Source organism: Argentina silus, assembly GCF_951799395.1.
Source record: "Argentina silus genome assembly, chromosome: 1".
Taxonomy (NCBI): domain Eukaryota; kingdom Metazoa; phylum Chordata; class Actinopteri; order Argentiniformes; family Argentinidae; genus Argentina; species Argentina silus.
The window spans coordinates 21,431,095-21,449,892 of record NC_139655.1 but is presented as its reverse complement, the minus strand read 5'-3'; the positions used below and the strand labels follow the sequence as shown (position 1 = coordinate 21,449,892).

Sequence of the window (18,798 nt, the reverse complement as noted above, 5' to 3'; positions counted from 1 at the left end):
GAAAGAAACATATTCACATCCCATCTGGGTAGCTATAGAGTTGTATCATATATTGCTACTTCTCTTGTTCTTAATTGATAATTCCTTGTGTTACAATTGTATTTCATAGATGTGGTTGCCAATTGTTGACAATGTGTCTAGACAGAATTAGCTTGACTTGCTCAGTGAATTACATTCTGTGTGTATTTGGTTGTACTTGTATATGTGATGTATAACACTTGTGTTATTTCACATACGTCTTGACTAGGGAGGGGAGCCTGATCATTGCTCTGGGTGTGTTCACACATTGATAAGTCTAAGAACACATAGAACCTGTACATTACATTGTTGTATTCCTAGCAACCACACTTCTAACTGAGTTATGTGTTCATACACAGTAACACTGTCACACATACTCTAGATATGTCATCTGTAAAATGCAGAACTTTCAGTAAATGTGTTGAGATAAAAAAAAATCATCAAACTTGTCATGAGATAAAGGATTGTTTAATTAATTGTTTTCATAATTGTTTAATAACCATTATAGGGTTTCTTCTTACAAGAAATAGAAAAAGTATAATGCAGATTTGATTGGGGAGCAAATATCAAATCTATTGGTCGTGTTCCATTTCATATGAACGTGAAAAACACTAACATACAGATGAGAGAGAAAAAGAGACACAGTTAAGTATACAAAGTTTTAAAGGCAAAAAGATGTACATGGTTTATATATACTACTACTACTACTACTACTACTACTAATAATAATAATATATTACATTTATAAAGCGGTTTTCATTAATTATACAAATAAGAAATATATACAAATAAGAAAGTGCATAGTAAAGTGCATACATATATAAATAATAATAATATAGATATATACTAGATACAGATATATAACTATAGATTTATGATAACTACAGTAGTTCTCATAAATATACATATTGCATATTTCATTTAACTGTTTTAGTGTAATTATTGCGTCAACTATAATATTCAAGGCATTATAGACTATTTCAAAGAGGTTATAAAAAGTTGTTTTTTTTGCCCAAAATGGCTGGTCAAATTTGTTTGTGCATGACAATGCATCACTGCTTTCTATTGGGGACCTAGCCAACTGGTAGGCTGGGTGGAGTTCTGGCCATTTGTTTACATCCATTTAGTTCTCTTGGGCCCTGTACACACTACACCTAAATTCAATTGTCAGTCCTCTCTTTAGTGCTTAATCCTGTGAAGTTCACACCCACTCATGTTACGAAGGAGAGCGACAACCAAAGTTATAAGTCCTGAAAAAAGCAGGAAATGATTATTGAGGTTGACTCCAGTTACTATGCAAAAATGAGCAAAGCCATGTGTGTGTGTACAACAATAGGAGTTGACTACTGGTACTGTAGTTGATGTGCAGGATTATTTATTTCAGGATTGCGCAGTACTCTCAACCAGGAGCGAGTCCTGTTTCTTGTACATACAGCAGAGTTTCCTCCCCTCTTATATGTGTGTATGTACAGAATAAGAATGGGAGTGACTACTAACTTCGGTTATTGAGCCAAAAGTTGGTAGTATGTACGTGGTCTTAGATTTTGCAAGGGAAGAGGTCCCAAGAAGTGTCTAGGCTAGGGAAGAATAGAGGTTGCGGACAGACACACAGGGCCACTTGCAATAAACATTTGTTCCTGTAACTTCCTTGTTTTTATTACCAGAGCAGTGTTGTCTGGATAGTTTAAGACTAAACCCAATTGCAAATATATCATAGCATGTTTTTACACAGTAAATGTAGCTTTTGTTTTGCTGTGTGGTCTGCTGATCCTGTAAAATCGTATGCCAAGTTCAAATATCTGAAAATGTCAGCTTGTTGCAGCCTACACCTTAAGCCTAACAGATCACAATAAAAAATAAATAAAAATAAATGTCAAACTTGCATCAAAGAGAGAAACGGTTGATGAGAATAGATGTGGTTGGAATCAAATAATAAGAACAGTATCTTATGGTGATTTGTCACCATTTAGGCCTACGTTTAGCCTACACAGCATATCATTATCCCTGCACCAGTGATTGTTAAGTGAATTTCCAACATGTTGTCCTGCTTGTTGCCCCGTCAATTTCCTACTGTCTCAATAACATCAGATGATAAATAAGGTTAGGGTTAGGGTGTCTGATTTCATTCTGATTCTTGCTTCCTCTTTCTCTGAAAAAAACACAAGGCGCATGACAACATTTTGTGACCTGCGTAAGGCAAGCTAGTTCTGCTTGGATAGCTGTCAACACACCAACATACCCAGGTTAACTAATCTCAAGGCCATATCATCATTGCAAGTGGGATAGATTGTTACCGTGGTAGTGGTTTATACTCGGGCCGTTGCGGAAACTTCTATTCCGAGGACGTTGCCACAATATAACCACTAATATGCTAGCAGTGTTGCAAGTGACCCCCAGTGTATTCAAAACGTAGAAATTGTGTCTCGGGAGATGACAGTGATAAGCGTGCGCCCGTCCAGTGGAGCGAAGATGGGGTACAGCTTCTCTCTGAAGGTCCCAGTGAACGTGTAGATGTGGGACTTGTTGTCAGCGTTGTAGAAGGAGATCTGGCCCTCGTCGTAGTCTAGGTAGATGCCCATGCGGTTGGGGACCAGGCCCAGGGGCAGCAGCGTCTCAGGCTTAGTGCAGGCGTAGAACTGCCGGGTGCTGCGCCACAGGGTCCAGTAGCCCTCCCGGGGGGTCATGGGGAAGCGACCGTGCCTCTTGGAGCCAGCCGTGGTCACACCCACCCTCCAGTAGCCGTTGTTGGCCAGGTCCACCTCCCAGTAGTGCCGGCCAGAGCCATAGCCCTCCCAGCCCAACACCCCGGGCCAGCTGTCAAAGCGCTGTGGGCTGTAGGGCAGATTGGACTCAGAGAGCCCCTCCTGGACCATGCGGTGGTCGTCGGACAGCTGCAGCCATAGGTGGTTGGTCATGGGGTCAAGAGTTACATCAGCTGTGGAGGGAGAAGTGAAAGTCGAGTTAATCACTCTCTCAGCTTCACGTTTTGCCACTGGGATTCTGTGATGGTTTGCTTTAGTAAACCTTTTGTGCAGAATGTAAAGTGTATGAAAAGTTAAGTTTTGTGTTCAAGGAAAAGCAATATTACCTGAAGCACTGCAGATCCAACTCCACACTAGATATTGAAAAAAACAAAAGACAACTTTCAATGCACTGGTTTGAATACATAATTCTGAGCCAATATATATTGTATCTAGGCCTATAAAGACACAATTGTATTTTAAAAAGAGCACATACCTGAATTAGGGATGTATCTGGGAGTGCCTGCTTTCCAGGTGCGCTGCTTTGCTGACAACCACAGCTGGGGAATGATGCCCTGAAATGTAGGAGACAGACAAAACTCAGGGGACGGACTGTAAAGCAGGCAGTAGGGGTTAGAAAGTTTAATCTCTTTTCCTATATCCTGTCATCTGGGATGGTGATGCTCTTGATCAAAGTGACACATGTACAGCTCAGTCAGCACTTCATGGCTAACCCCTTCCAGTAAACTGACTGCAGATAACACCAATCAATACTGGCTATGCTGATACCAGTAACATATTCTGGCCCACAGATTACACGTCTATGTAGGTTTACAGTGCACATTGTTTTATTGCACTACCCTATGACCAGGATATCACAAGGTGAAGATAGAGTGTGAAGTTTAGAAAACACATCTGTCAATCATTCACAGTGGGCAGGTAGGACCCATTATGCTGATTTGGATTCAAATTGTTGGTAAAAATGACCAAGGTTACTATACTGTAGACAATGCACCCCTCAAATCACATTTGTGTCAGACAGCTTTGATGAATGACTGATCTTAAAGGGGAGTACAGTCTTGGTAAAGGAACATTTCTGTCCCATAGTTTCTATTACTGCAAAATATCTGATTAATTCAGATTCACAGCAGACTATGAAGAGTAGGTGATCAGTCTCACGGATCCCGATGGGGTGTTGAACTGTGGCATACTTCCACCATAAACCTTATCACTTATGTAATTATGTATATTTTTAGATCAGCGTACCACGAGTGAGACTTTCACAACTCTTTAGGTAGATAGATAGTATGCATATTAGAGCAATGTAGAAAAAGGTGAATATTAGTTCAGATTTACACTGTATACTGGCACATACAAGAGTTGTCTAGTTTTGTAACTAATATACTGACCAACTGCGTGTTTGTGTCTGACAGACTCGCTTGTGAGTGTCTGAGTATGTGTGTGTGTGTGTGTGTCTCACCTTGCTATCCTCCTTCAGCAGTGACCAGGTGATGAACTCTAGCAGGGGTAGCAGGTTGACTAGTCTCTTCTTCCTCAGTCCCAGCAGACGCAGCACCTGAGCTAGCTCATCACTCTGTACCCCACAGCTCTGATCACACACACACACACACACACACACACACACACACACACACACACACACACCATTAACAACTAGTCACCTATAACACAATGGTACAGTAGATCTAACACAGTAGATCTCGTCTAGCCCTTAAGATTTATAGACTGGACTAAGCAATCATGAAAAGATTAGCGAACGTGTATAGCTCAAGAGAACCCTTGTGAACAAGTGTCTTTACTTTTTTCTTTGACCCCTGACCTCTTACCTCTGAGGCACTCTGCAGCTCCTTGGCCCACTCCATGATCATCTGCTGCACCTCGTCGCTGGTGTCCTTCTCTCCCTCCTTGTCCTCCTCCTTGTCCTCCTCCTTGTCCTGCTCACACCTCTCTAGTCTACAGGGACTCGTCTTAGACTGAGGAAACAGAGGATCATTGATAATTGTTTTCAGTTCCACTCAGCTTCATATACATATACCGGTACATTGAAATAAAATAAATGTCACAAAGACTTTACTTTTGGAGATATGACGTCATACTCAAAATGTGGTAGTTGTATCAGTGGGTGTGGTTGCTAAACTAAATATGTTAGGAGTTAAAACTTTAAACGTTAGGCGTTCAGACTTTATCACCACAAAGAGCTTTACTAGGAGGCCTCTCTCACCTTGTCGACACTGTTGAGTTCACTGGCCCACCGCAGGATGAGTTTCCTGCTCTCCTCGAGGCTGCGCTCTGTCCGGGGGTCTGCATTGTGGGCTGTGGGGGTCTCTTCTTTACTGCTGCCTTCTCCTGCATCACTGCCACTCTGCAACAAGACAACACCAAGGGTCAATATCACACTCTACACTCTCAACAGTGGGTTTGTTCTAGGGACGGGCATTCGACTAAATTGTCTTAGTCGATCGTCGGGAGAATTAACGATCGATTTTCGATTAATCATTAATATTTTTATATTAAAATTCACTATTTATAGGCTATATTCAAAATGCAATGAAAATACAAAAACACAGCGTGTTTTCCTCATTGAGATCTTTATTACAAGATGAACTCTTGTGGCAGTTAAACCGGATCCGTTCAATTGAAGATACGCGCTGCTGTGCTCTAGCAGCGGAGCCTGCAGCTAAGCCGGTGCTTATAAACACAACTGACCCTCGTTTTTTTTCCAAAATAATAATAATATTTAAAAAAAACAATCATGTTAAACAATAACTTAACCAAAAATATATAATACTTAGGTCGGACAGGTTTTGCCAAATGTAACTCAAAACTATCAAAAAAGGCACCAAGTCGAGAAAGAGGGAGATTAGCCTACCCAACAATGAATTAGGCTTATTAACAAAGCTTCATAAAAAATAACCAGTAACTCACATACAACTTCAGCACCAGTCTACTGATTTTTGTTGAGAAAGATGAGCATGTTAACATGCTCTGGGGTCAGACGCGACTGCAGCCTGGTGACCGTTAGTCCAGCCGCCGAAAACACCCGCTCTGAGGGGACCGACGTTGCCGTGATGCACAGGTACCTTTTTTTAAACAATTTTTTTTAAAACAAAATGGTCCCACACCACACTTCGCCGTGACCTCTTCATGATTACTTTTGAAATACACGGAAACTCGCAGGTAACTGAGTAGGCCTGTGGCGTTTTTTTTCAAATATTGCCCCCGTGTGGTAAAATTAAGCAATAAGCCCCAAGAGGCCGAGGGTTTCGCTGATTTTACAACAGGTAAGGGGAGTTGTTTGGCACGACGCGAAGCCTAGTTTCATCGACTAAAAAAATAATGTCATCGACGAAATTCTAATGATCAATTAATCGATCGTCGATTAATCATGCCCATCCCTAGTTTGTTCCATATCAGTCGTATGTAGCAATGTAACCTCCATAGACATGGAGTAATAGCAAAACTGAAAGCAAGTTTAGTTTATGCAACCCTGATCTCACCGGTTAGTCACATTAGAGGTCAATTGTAAAATCTTGTAAAATCTCCTCCTGTCCCTGTAACCCTGTAGCCCTTTCCCATACCAGAGACCTGGATACAGCCATCAGAAACCCACACAATGTGCGGGTCAGTGGGTGGTTTCACAGGGCTGTAAAAGGCGATAAGAACTGCTCTATCAGCACCCATCTCCTCATTTGACGGTTTAATGGCTACTTGCTAAATGTCTACTTGTTTCCCATGGCAATGCTTATCCAACCTCTACAACAGAAGTAAACCGTTTACCTCTGAAGAAATATTTGACCGCTGGTCATGGGAATCAATACCTGTTTTTTCGAGGACAAAAACTGTTAACTGTCAGTATACTGACTAAAAAGTGAATCATTGCAAGTCTTTGAGTTTTATATCAGTTTATTAACTTAACAAGGTGAAATGATTAACCAAAATGGGACATACCACCCTGTTTTCTTCAAAAGTCAATATGGTCCCAGTTCAGAGTTCTTTTTTGTTTTGGATCATTTTATCTGGAAATGGGATATACAAATTAAGTCTCATGATCATAAGGAAGTAGTGGACTAGGCAGTGAAATCTCAATAAACAAGCCTTGTTCTCAGGCAGGACCTGATCCACCACTTGTGTATCAAAGTTCCTTGGTGACGTTAGCCCCACTTCCTGGTTCTCATGCTCCACCTTTCTCTGGTGCATCTCTTTCCATTCTTTGACCTCATGGTTCATCATTTCAGACACATTTGTGTGGATGCAAATGAGATGATAGACTTTGCCAAGATGATTCAGTGTATTTTTTTGGATTTGATTTTGTCCCTGATCTGCAATTTATCAGAACCTCCTTTTGTTTCCCCAAATATTCATCCTTTAACCTAAATCCCTAATTCCTTATCTCTATAGCTCCTACTCTCTTGCCTCCCCCCCACTCTCTCTCTCTCCCTCCCTCAATGGCCTACCTTGCACACTTGGGCCACCTGCTCCTTCCAGTGGTTGATGAAACGAACACACTCCTGCAGACTACGCAGTTCCTTCAGGCTGTTCTGACGAGGGCGTTGCTAACAGAGAGAAGCACAAATGAGCAGGAAGTTGATATCGAGCAACAGAAAGGTAATGTGTCGATAGTCAGTCAGACCAGCTAGAAACATTTGACTTAATGGAAAGTCAAGCAGATGTAGCTGTAGGCCTAGTTATACATCGCGTGTGTGTTTGTGTGTGCTTGCATGCATGCGTGCGTGTGTTCGTATGTGCGTGGGGGTGCAGGTGTGTACCTGTGAGCGTGTGGAGAAGGCGGTGCTCTTGAAGGGGCTGGTAGGGGCTGAGCTGTGGGCCTGGAGGTCCTGCTCAGGCAGGGTCCAGCGCACGGCTCCGATGGAGTGACTCTGGGACCCACTCTCCAGCTTCAGCTCGGAACGGAGCTCTGGAGAGGGGAGAGAGGGGTGAGAAAGTTAGAGGAGAGGTCACATTTTTGTCACACTCAATAAGGCTTTTTTCATTCAACTTTACATCAAATCAGCCTTCCAAATAAAAACATGTATTTGTCTCTTCCAAGACAGAAAAACAAATGAATTCTACATAAAATCACAAATGATTATCTCTCTCTTTCACTTTGTTAACAATGAAATCAGGTAATGTATCAATCCAAGCCTAATTAATAGTTTTTTATGTCCTAAAATGTATTGTTTTTAATCAATCATTGTATTCACCTTGGCCCAGTATTTCTAAATGTTTAATCTAGATCAGAATGTTCCGGATTGTCTTTTGTTATCCAGGATCATATCTATCTGGCAAATTTTTAGTAGTATTGGGGAATCCGCCAGCTCGATCTAATCCTGGATAGCAAAAAATAATTCATTCTGATCCTGATTAAACATTTTGAAATACTCGGGCCAGATTTGATACAAGCTTGGAATTAATCCATTAACCATTAACACTATCAGAACAATTAATCATTATCCTTGTTGTCACATTGTCCACTACAAAAAGCTATTTGAATTAGTTTGGCCAAAAGTTGTGTCATTATGAATTGATAATAAGGGCACAATCTTGCCGCTAGAATGAAAAAAGGAGAAAGACCTACTCATTGTTGGGCCCTTCAGAATGCTCTTCATCTCAAAATGTGTCATACTGTATGTGTGTCCTATAAAAAGGACAAACACACCTTAAAAAATATTCCCTAAGACAATTCTAGTCATGAGCTGATGATTTAAATGATGAATCCACTACAACATGATAAACAAATTCTGAAAGTTCACTCTCAAGCTTTAAATGTAGAGCGTAGACGTGAAATAGACACATGTAATACAGACTATGAATCATGAACCATGAATATAATCTATATCACAATGAATACAATAAATGCTCATACAATCCAAAAGCAGGCAACAGTGTCTTAAGAAAACCATTATCATTCATCATTACATTAAATCAAGCAACATGGAATGCAATCTTTCATCAATAATGTAGATCAAATCCTACCCTATGTTTGAAGAGAGAGCCAGTGCAAGGTCTTGGTGGTTGGGAAGACTGGACAGCCAACACTGCATGTCTGCCTTATTTGTTACAGGCTAAAGCTGTTTGATCTTTGGACCTTTTTATGGTTATTGGTGGTACACAGTTAGTTTTCCAGGCAGGGGAGAGTGAGAGATGAAGTGATAAGGGGTCACGAAGGCCTCAAGCTGGCTATCTCCTGTAATGACGCAGGCGCCCCATCTTTGAGGCGTTATTAGTGTTCAATCATTAGCTACACTTGTTCCAGTGCAATAGTATTACTTTTTAGGCAATCTAGAAAGACTTAAAGGAAGTATTACATACATGTGTTGTCTATGCTTTCAAGATGATGAGAACACTCCTCATTCTACTTATATAGAGGTTAATATACTGTACAAACATCACCAACCTGGTCTTGACTAATGATTGCATAAGACTGTATGATGATGTCAGTCTTGATGAATCACTCCTCCAATATAAACAACCATAATGGTGCCTGGTTGGCATGCCCTGATTATTGGCCCTGTTGCTCCAGAAACAATTGAAACAATAGGCTGTAGTAATACATTTGATATCATATGGATGTATCATCTACCAACAGTAGAGCAACAGTGTCTCATGGTCAAACAGGACTTCACTGATCTGTCAGATGATCCAAAAACAGGTCAAAGACCTGGGTGAACATGTTCTACAATTGCATATGAAAATGACAAAAACGTGTGTGTGTGTGTGTGTGTGTGTGTGTGTGTGTGTGTGTGTGTGTGTGTGTGTCAAGGTAATAAGGGTCCTCTTGTACTCGACCATCTGAAGTTAGCAGTAAAAGTGGAACATCTACATCTACAGTGCCTTTGGAAAGTATTCAGACCCCTTCACTTTTTCCACATTTTGTTGTGTTATAAACTCAATTTAAAATTGATTAAATTCAAAGAATTTGCCATCAATCCACACACAATACCCCAGAATGACAAAGTGAAAACAGGTTTTTAGAAATGTTTTATCAGGTGTGGGCATGCTTGTCCTCTTGGTCGTATGGTCATGTTTGTGTTGATTATTGGACAGAGATAACATGCAAATAACATTGTTATAACAAGCTCACAGCATACACCTGTTGCAGACCCCAACAGTAGCAGCAAGATTAGGTTCGCTTTTACTGAGGGTTATGTAAATATCACACTACTGGTTGATTTCCTCAGGTGGAGGCGTGGTTATAACCTGCGTATTGTATCCAGGAAAGAGGTGAAACGATCGAGCAGTACCTCACAAGTTTAACGGTGAATTACTCTCATAATTTCAGTATAAGGAAACAGGAAGAGGAGAATCTACACAAGGAATACAAATGATTAGTCACTCATCATGTTTGAGATACCAGAGGGTTGTCAGGGAAGAAATGACGAAGCGACATATACAATGTTGTTTCAGTTTCCATTTATTTTCATATCTTCTACTGCAGATCTACTTATCAGTTATTCTTAAACAAATGTAAAAAAAAACACAAGCAAACTACCTTGGGCTCTATGGAATGTCATCTTGGCTTCAAAACCTGCTAAATAGGATTTATTAAACGACAACACCAGTGGGCAGTATTGTTTCTTGCAGTGCAAGTTTTGAACAGAACCTCAGTGTAATTTTCAGAGGGAGAGATTTACAGTATGGTTCCATTAGGTGACTTGACATGTTTGTGCTCTCACTATTATGAAACCTGCTGTATGTAAGTAAGTCCTTAACATGACTGAACATTTGTTTTAATCTGAGTAGTACCTTACAAATATATACATATTAAACACATATACAAAAAAGATATGTTGCTGATTTTGAGATTGTGTCACTCCTGGTGGGAACTGTGAGACATTGACCATTATATTCCAGGCTGGTATTTGTTCTGTAACATTTACATGAGACAATTGTATGACAACACTTGACAAGTTTAGTTCCAGTTTTTGAAAAACTGCTTGAAGATGATGGTCTCTCTCCCCTGTGGCAGTATCTCTACCTGTAAGACAATACAGAGCTTTGATGACATGGTCGTGACCGTGATCTAGTGTCTCATACACATAAGCCACCTATTGTATAAGCATATAACATTTATGATACCACGTTCATGACCTGCAGGTTACACAATGCATTCCTGGAGAATGACATGGCGATGGCAACTGCATTTCATTGGCAGTCATGTTTATGCAACAATACTGTCTTTCATGTGTAGATCATCATTATGGTAGGCTATGCTGATGTAAATCTAATGACACAGTAGCAGTACAGACAGGTAATGTAAATGTGTACGGTTCTTGATATTGTGCATGACTCACCTGCGTTTTCATCCTGGGGTAGTTCATCTGCTGGATAAAGTCATCTGCCATCTTCAGAGCCTCCCTTTTCTCCTCTGCATTGGCTCCGCTACCTGTCAATCAATTAGAATGTCTCACAGCAGTGTCACAACCATAATGTTATTCAACTTTCTTCTTGAAAACCCTGATTAAAATGTAATTCAATGAGACACTGTGTATCACTTGCATTAAACAAACATTACAATTACAGGGAAAGATTTCATGAGGCAGAAATGTTTTCCCCGTGGGTCAACTGTTTCCTCACCTTTCCAGACAAAGATCTTTCCATTGGCCCCATTGTCCAGAATGAAGCAGTCGTCACGCACCAGAAGATCCTTGGCAAATGGGCTCTTCTCTGAGACTTTGGTCATGGTCATTGAACCTGTCGCATCAGACACCTGGAAGGACAAAACTTTTTGGTAATTTGCAAATAGCTGATTTAGCTGATTTTTACACTGTAAATGATCTATTAATCAATTACTGGTGCGATGGTTAATATTCATTGTGCAAAGGTTATTCAGTCATTAATGCAATAGCTATGTGCCAGAGTCAAGGGAACAGTTGTGTAAACAACTGATCCTGCCACTGTTGATCATGCACCTTCTCTCATGGTACCTTGTAGAGGGAGGCAGAGTTGGAGGCGTCAGCTTTGCTGTCCTCCTCTGGAGTGCTTTCTGCGAGCTCTAGCATTGGTCCTAGCACCTGTCAGTCACACAGGGGAATGGACCAAAAAATATGAATTATGTTGATTGAACCGTTTTTGTTCTAACAAGTCTACCAACAGATCTTAATTCTGTGAATAAAGTAGTTTAGCGGGAGAAGGCTTTCTAGAAATGTCTGAAGTACTTTTGACCCATTACTTTTCTGTTATTAGATATCACCTGTGAGTTTGTTTTCTTTATACCTTGAGCATCTCTGGTGTCTCCTCACCCTCGTTGATGTCAGTGATGCGGGCTTTACCATGTCTCTCAGTATCACGGATCAGGGTCGCGATCTCTCGCACCTTCTGCTTCTCAAAGACGTTCGCCTGTGAGCCGATCCATGACACTATTGTCTGGGGACAAGATTCAAACAAAAATGATTCACAGGACAGACAAACCTATGAAATGACCTACAGTATGACCCAAGTCCCCCCAGTCTCCCCTCATTCATCTCCCCCAGGGAGACCCACTGATCAATTCTCTCCTAATTCCTTCCACTTCTTGTGGATCTGAAAGGATACTGTTAGTATCATAAAGCATCAGCGATATGGTAATAATGTAAGCTCAAACTTACCCACCGTTGGGTTACTTACCATTACTTAGACCTATCCTATTTTATCCTCTTTTTTAAGCCTACACTAAGTGCCAAGGGTAATTGCCTAGGGATGAATGTGGAGCCCTGCATGCCTCTCACCTCTCCCAGGTCCAGGATGAAGCAGTCCCCCTTGTTGAAGCTCTCCCAGCTCAGCCCCACCTCCTTGGCACGGATGTTCCGCTTCCCTTTGATCTGGTACAACCTGTGGACCGTCCCTGAACCAGACTGGGGCCTCCTGAAGCCTGACTCCACACCACCCTCCTGTGTGTGTGTGTGTGTGTGTGTGTGTGTGTGTGTGTGTGTGTGTGTGTGTGTGTGTGTGTGTGTGTGTGTGTGTGTGTGATAGAGAGAGAGAGAGAGATGACAATGGGAAGTAATCAGCCTCACAAGATAATAATATGAAATAATATGTAAACAAGGTAACAATATGTAAAATGACTTGAGAAGTCATATCAGCATAGATATAAGATGATACACATAAATAGTTTTACTAAAGCTTGAGACTCCAACCAGAAACATGTGCCTAACTCATAATGCATTGCTGTCAAATGCAAGGTATGTGCAAAAGTTTGAGTTGTGAGTTAAAAGTCCAGTATGTTGTTTTGAGCTTTAAAATAGTACTAAATCAGTAGCAATCAAGGAATGACATCACATGACAAAGATCATTCAATGAAGAACACTGTTTGGACCAAACAAAGCACTTTATAAAATCTGGTGTCGAGGTCAAGCACTGGCCCTTACGAACCTATTTTACGTTTTGTTTGTTTACAAGGATATGCACATGTTTGCCGCTATTAGAAAAAGAACATAATGTACCTTTTCATATTTTCTGTGTGGCTAGAGAGGGCAGCAACGTACAAAACTACATGCCTTTAACATGTTAGAAATAGGTCCTCTGTGGCCAGTAGTATCATGTTAGGGATAGGTCCCCTGTGGCCAGTAATATAGGAGCACCCTTCTTCCTCAACCCCACCTTGTAGCTGACCCCTCTGGGGAAGAGGTTCATGAACTCTGGGGACTCGTAGCCCTGGACCTGCCGGTGCTGGATAGGGTCACCACCCAGGAAGTTGTCCAGCTGGGTGGCCAACATGGCACAGGCCACCTGCTCGTCACGTGACGACTTCTCACCTGTGATGAGACGAAAGGGAGAAAGCGGTGAGTGAGGGAGGTGGAGTGGAGGTGAGGAAGGGACCAACACACACAATGGAAGGAGAGCGAGAAAAGAAGAAGGGGGAAGCAAGTGTGAGAGAAGGAGGGGCAGTGACACAGAGGTATAGCTTCTGAAAAAGGATGAGAGCGGGGTGAAAGGAGGGGCACAGGGGACAACAAAAACAAAAAAGAGATAAAGAGGTAATAGAAAGTGTTCAGAGCGGGCAAGTGACAGATAGACAAAGACAACAAGAGGTTGTGGGTCATGTGAGAGGTGGTGGGAGGGGTCATGTAAGGCAGAGAGATGGATGCTTCTGAAGAGTTCCCTCTCCATGCACTGACAATCAGCTTAGTGTTACCTAAGCATCGGATACATGCTGGAAACAACGACCACATTTGAGTACTGTAACAGCCCTCCTGCATTTTTAATGGTCCCACACAAAACCTGTCCTTCCCTTTTTCCCCAGGGAGCTCTTCCCTCTTTATTCCCCCCATCCCTCTCTCTCATCATCCTCCCATCCATCTCTTTTGACCTCTCTCCTCACATAATTATGTGTTGGGTCATTCACGTAGCTTTTGTGTCATCACCATTAGCAAGTGGGTTGTTAGCTTGTTCACCGCAGGAGCATAATTAGGGGTGTGGTGTACACAGGGGTTGGCTGGTAGTTTGGATCTACAGAGCTGGAATACAACTCACAGAGGAGCATCCATACAGGACAACAGAGGGCTTCTCCTATGGCTTAGTCCCTCTGCTTGGACAGAAACCTGATTCAACTTCCTCTGAATGCAACATCTCAGCATAAGATAAGAACTCTTATTCCTCTCCACTCCCTCATCCCTCAATCATTGCCCCCCCACCCCCAACCCATCAGTTAAAGTTACACAACGCACAACCTTCCTAGCTACAGCTAGACAGGCACATAATACAATATACAGTAATTAGAGCCATTACAGAAACCAAAAACATACAATAGCAATACTACACAAACATGACAAGCCCTCACCTATCCACATGTGCAGGTCAGCCCCCTGGTCTCCTCTGTTCTCCAGCACCAGGTAGGAGTCTCCGTTGAAGAAGGCCCCCACTTCGGAGGGCTCCAGAAGCACCGCCTTCATCTTCTCCACCCTCCAGCACTTCAGCCCTGGCTCCCTGATCTCCGGCCCAAACTGACCCGGCGCCGCCTGGAATGGGAGCATTCTGTATGGGGAGAGAGAGAGGAGAGGGGGTCAGAGGAGAGAGACTAAAGAGAGACAGGACGAGAGAAGGTGGTGGAAATAGAGGAGAGTTGGGGGGAGAGGGGAGGTGATTGAGGGTAGAACAGATTTTTTTTTTTTTGAATTATTATTTTTTTGGTGGGGGGGGGGGCTTCCTTTGTCATGGTACAATTTGCACAAGGTAGGAAGACATGGGAAGTTGTTGTTGTCTGCAGAAGACGGCGGTAGAAACTGTGCCAAAATGGCAAGAACCAGAAAGAGGCAGTGGTGGATGGGTAAGAACAAATGCAACTTTGGTATAATGAGAATGACCCTTTCTCGGGGAAGACAGAAACAGAATTACAGAGTTGGACATAGATTTGATGAGAAGATGCACAGATGAGAGGTTGAGTTGCTCGCTAAAGACCATGGGGTTGATTACATCATTGTTATGTAACATGATACCAAACAGACTTGCCCATACAACACTAATGTCATTGTACAGAAGAGGGTGTGCCTAAAGGCAAGTTGCATCACGTCTCACATGTACACACTGAACTAAATATCCATCTCTATATCTCTCTTTCCTAGCAGGTAATGGTTGATTGATAAACAGGTTTTGCCACGATGCTTGAAACTATATCTTTGAAATAGAAATTAATAGAAAACACAGTATAAACCATTATTCAAAAAGCTGAAAGTAGATCACAATGCAAAAAGCTACCCAACAAGAGAGCTTTTTAGAATCCTGGAGAATCATAGGATATACAGCATACTTGTTTGAAGTAAATCAAATTCCTTTCTGTCAATGTAGTAACAACAGTTGCAGTTACACATGCAGTTGCACACAACAGTTCATGTTAAAGATAAGGTACAATAAAAAAACATGCCGTAGAGTCGAGTTGTATGTTTGCACAGTTCAGTACTGTTTTGCTGAGACAAAATGGAGCGCCATGTCTGCAGCTTGATGAAGATGAAACTAAGAGTGTGGTTGTTTGGTCAGCTTCTATGGAAACTGCAACTCTGACTCATTCTTCCCTCTGCACAACCACAAAGAGCTTTCAGAGAGAGAGAGAGAGAGAGAGAGAGAGCGAGAGAGAGAGAGAGAGAGAGAGAGAGAGAGAGAGATAACTAGCTGTATTCTGGCCCATGATATTAATCTTTGGATTAACATTAATGTTAACAATGACAAATTTCATTACATGGTGTGAACACTCATGTCAACAAGTTTATGAATGCATACACATAGGGACATGGATAAATTGTGCAACCTAACAGTGAGTGTTGGTGAGCCACAAAGCAGAAGACAGATGCCACACAGGATGCCAAGGGCAGTTCAGTCCTTTCCTGATGCTACTACAACTGAGTCACAATCACAATGCCAATACAATGACTTGAACATCGCAACCCCTTTTAAACCAGAACCAATATCTTACTCTACATCACCACCAGCTACGATATCAGTACTGATACTGCACTTGTCCTTATGCTAACAGGATGGCTATTATCTGCTTCCCTCATTAAGACAGAACTGCCCTTATCATTCCAATAAGCAAGGATCTATAAAAGATAGCAGGTTTCAGAGTACCAAATCAGCAAGCTAGTAAAAGTAGCTGTCAGAGCAAGGGAGATGGATAGAGAGAGAGAGTAAATATTTGAACACACTCAGACACAGAAATTCTAGGTAGGACAAGAGCTAAGGGGCCAGTGGCACACATAAGGGCCTCAGGGGTTAGAGTTACAATGCTTGGACAGCATGGTGAAGAGTAAGTAAAGAGGAAAAAGCCTTGGTCCACTTAACTGTATGATCCCCTCGGCTAGCTCCGGCACGGTACCTGACTCCAGCTCCATTCTGCCTGTCTGCTGGAGTGTGTGTGAGTGTGTGTGAGGGATTGAGGGGCCCGCGAGGACTGTTTGCGCTCACCTGGCCTGGTTAGCTTATATGGGGGAGGTAACAGGATCTGGGGTAATAATCCGAGCGGCCGTGGCTAGGACGCCCTGTGGGGGAAGAGTCGGGTTCCTGACAAACGCTAAACACCATGCTGATAATTACTGCGCCTGGCTACTGCTGCTACCATCCCCTCTATCTGCTCTCTCACCCCTCTCTCAGGCTGCCTCACCCCTCTATCTGCTCTCTCACCCCTCTCTCAGGCTCTCTCACCCCTCTCTCAGGCTGCCTCACCCCTCTATCTGCTCTCTCACCCCTCTCTCCTCTGCCTCCGTGCTTTCCGGGGGCTTGGGGAGAGAGAAAGGGCTGCGTCCTTATTCAAAACAGGGGGTGCACATCATTCATGGTCCCTGACAAATAAATGGCATTTCCATGTCTAATCTCTTCTTTGAACACTGATTTAATTTTTGAAAGGACAGGACAGGATGATTGGTTATTGGTGTAAATGTCCTATCCGGTCTCTCCTGAGATCAGAGAAGTAGAAAAGGAGACAAGGAAATGAAGCAACGCAAGAGAATTTGGACACAATCAGCAACAGACAGATGGGTGCAAGATGGAACCAAGCTCTTTGGCTCTGGGAAGTGGAGCAGCTGGTGGTTACAGGTCAGACAGAGAGAGAGATGAAGAGAGACGGAGAGAGAGATGGAGACACAGGGTCAGAGATAGGGTGCTGGGGTCACTGAGCCAATCAGTCATTCATGCGTTCTTAATCAGAGGAGAGAAATATGAGAGCAGACAATATGCAGGCAGAGAGAGAGAGAGAGAAAGAGAGGAAAGGAGAGATATTAGAGCAATTTGTCAATTGATGTGTGTGTGTGTGTGTGTGTGTGTGTGAGAGAGAGAGAGAGAGAGTGAGAGGCGGGGGGGGGGGGGGGGGGGGGCAATAAAAGAGAGATGCAAATACACGCAAGAGGGAAATTACAGGAAATCTATTATATTTGCAATCTCCACATAATTTGTAGACAGAAGGAAACAGAAACAGGGAGGGGAAGGAAGAGGACAGTGTTCAGATTGATTGCAATAATGAAAGAGTGGAAGGAGGGAGAGAGAGGGACGGAAAGAAAGAGGCTAGCAAAGTGTGACTAACGTTGTATTGTTCCTTCAGAGATTCCACAGCTAATTTGAAGAAAGAATGCAAGATGGAGAGAAAGATAAAGGAGTGCCTTGGAGAAAATCTCACTACCACTATCCATCTCTCCAGAGTATAGGAACAGTTCTGAAAGAGAGGAGCTTACCTTGCAACTTTTGGTGAGCTGGTAGCAGATCAGAACACGCCTGTGTAGAGGGTGAGAGGAAATGCAGTCATGCAAGGGGAAAAGCGTCTATATACACAGACACACACACTTCCTGCCTTATGTGGTCATAGCCCAGCCCTTTGGCTTCCATACAAAAGTTGAAAAAAGAAGAAAAAAAAGGTGAAGAAAGAGAGAAATACTGAGAAGTGGAAAAATACAGAGAATCTTGTTTGAAATGGTAAGAATAGGGTGTGTCTGTGTTTGTGGAATGAGTGTTTGTTTTTCTTAATAATGAACTACTCACCCACTACTTAACTCTGAGTTGTAGAAGATGCAATCATAGCAACATGACCACTATACCACATAGCAACTACTCTACTATACTTCACACCACCCATTGCTAACCAAGGGAGTCTCCCTCACACACCTATCTATTATATAACCACATGCATTCCTACACAGTGACACACTGGATAATCATCAGACATAGTTTTCTACTGTGTAGGAATTAGACACTGGCCCTTCAGGGCTTATTTACAGTGGGAAGGACCAAAGTGAGTTTATTTGTTGTTGACACTTATAGGGGTGTCCACATTTATATTTCAGCACTTCAGAGGGAACCATGGTTTTCTTATATCCCTGTTAACAGCCATCATTTGAATCCGAACTATCTTTCTTCATACTGTAGTTTGCACCATGTTCAGTTCAAGTCACCCTCAACAAGTGTCTATTAAATAGGTAATTGTATCGATTTCATTCAGTTAATAGGGCAAAACACATCTGGCTGTCATGAATTGTCATTTGCTCTCACTGTATTGTTTGAATTTAGGAAACATCAATGAAACTGGTACACTTTTAAGTCCATTGTTATCCTGTGTATCCAGACA

General features: G+C 42.2%; 2 protein-coding genes across 3 annotated transcripts; both read right to left on the bottom strand.

Annotated features, from left to right (window-relative positions):
* Nucleotides 1-533: 533 nt before the first annotated feature.
* LOC310810612 (butyrophilin subfamily 1 member A1) lies at nt 534-5,908 on the bottom strand. The gene is made up of 7 exons (XM_083678439.1): nt 5,706-5,908; nt 5,002-5,142; nt 4,607-4,753; nt 4,240-4,368; nt 3,256-3,334; nt 3,107-3,133; nt 534-2,953 (listed from the first exon to the last, which is right to left on the bottom strand). The coding sequence occupies exons 1-7, from the start codon at nt 5,760-5,762 to the stop codon at nt 2,421-2,423; spliced, it is 1,113 nt and encodes a 370-aa protein (XP_083534565.1). The 5' UTR covers nt 5,763-5,908; the 3' UTR covers nt 534-2,420.
* A 4,263-nt stretch (nt 5,909-10,171) lies between these two features.
* On the bottom strand, nt 10,172-17,987 carry capgb (capping protein (actin filament), gelsolin-like b). 2 transcript variants are annotated; one of them, XM_083676892.1, is made up of 9 exons: nt 17,912-17,987; nt 14,539-14,732; nt 13,359-13,513; nt 12,485-12,646; nt 11,994-12,143; nt 11,705-11,791; nt 11,355-11,487; nt 11,072-11,163; nt 10,172-10,755 (listed from the first exon to the last, which is right to left on the bottom strand). In XM_083676892.1, exons 2-9 carry the CDS (start codon nt 14,729-14,731, stop codon nt 10,690-10,692), a joined length of 1,038 nt encoding a protein of 345 aa, XP_083533018.1. In that variant the 5' UTR covers nt 14,732; nt 17,912-17,987; the 3' UTR covers nt 10,172-10,689. The 2 variants fall into 2 exon arrangements, with proteins under 2 accessions (XP_083533018.1, XP_083533019.1); XM_083676893.1 differs by lacking the exon at nt 17,912-17,987 and adding an exon at nt 15,619-15,763.
* Nucleotides 17,988-18,798: the final 811 nt, after the last annotated feature.

Excerpts from the sequence above, each read along its gene's own strand:
- LOC310810612 (XM_083678439.1), bottom strand. The coding sequence starts at position 5,762 with ATGTTAACATGCTCATCTTTCTCAACAAAAATCAGTAGACTGGTGCTG. Across the intron at positions 5,143-5,705 it reads GACTGGTGCTGAAGTTGTAT|AGTGGCAGTGATGCAGGAGA; the intron begins GTGAGTTACTGG and ends GTCTTGTTGCAG. Across the intron at positions 3,134-3,255 it reads CAGATACATCCCTAATTCAG|TGTGGAGTTGGATCTGCAGT; the intron begins GTATGTGCTCTT and ends TTCAATATCTAG.
- capgb (XM_083676892.1), bottom strand. The coding sequence starts at position 14,731 with ATGCTCCCATTCCAGGCGGCGCCGGGTCAGTTTGGGCCGGAGATCAGG. Across the intron at positions 11,792-11,993 it reads AGACACCAGAGATGCTCAAG|GTGCTAGGACCAATGCTAGA; the intron begins GTATAAAGAAAA and ends TGTGACTGACAG. Across the intron at positions 11,164-11,354 it reads AAAGATCTTTGTCTGGAAAG|GTAGCGGAGCCAATGCAGAG; the intron begins GTGAGGAAACAG and ends ATTGATTGACAG.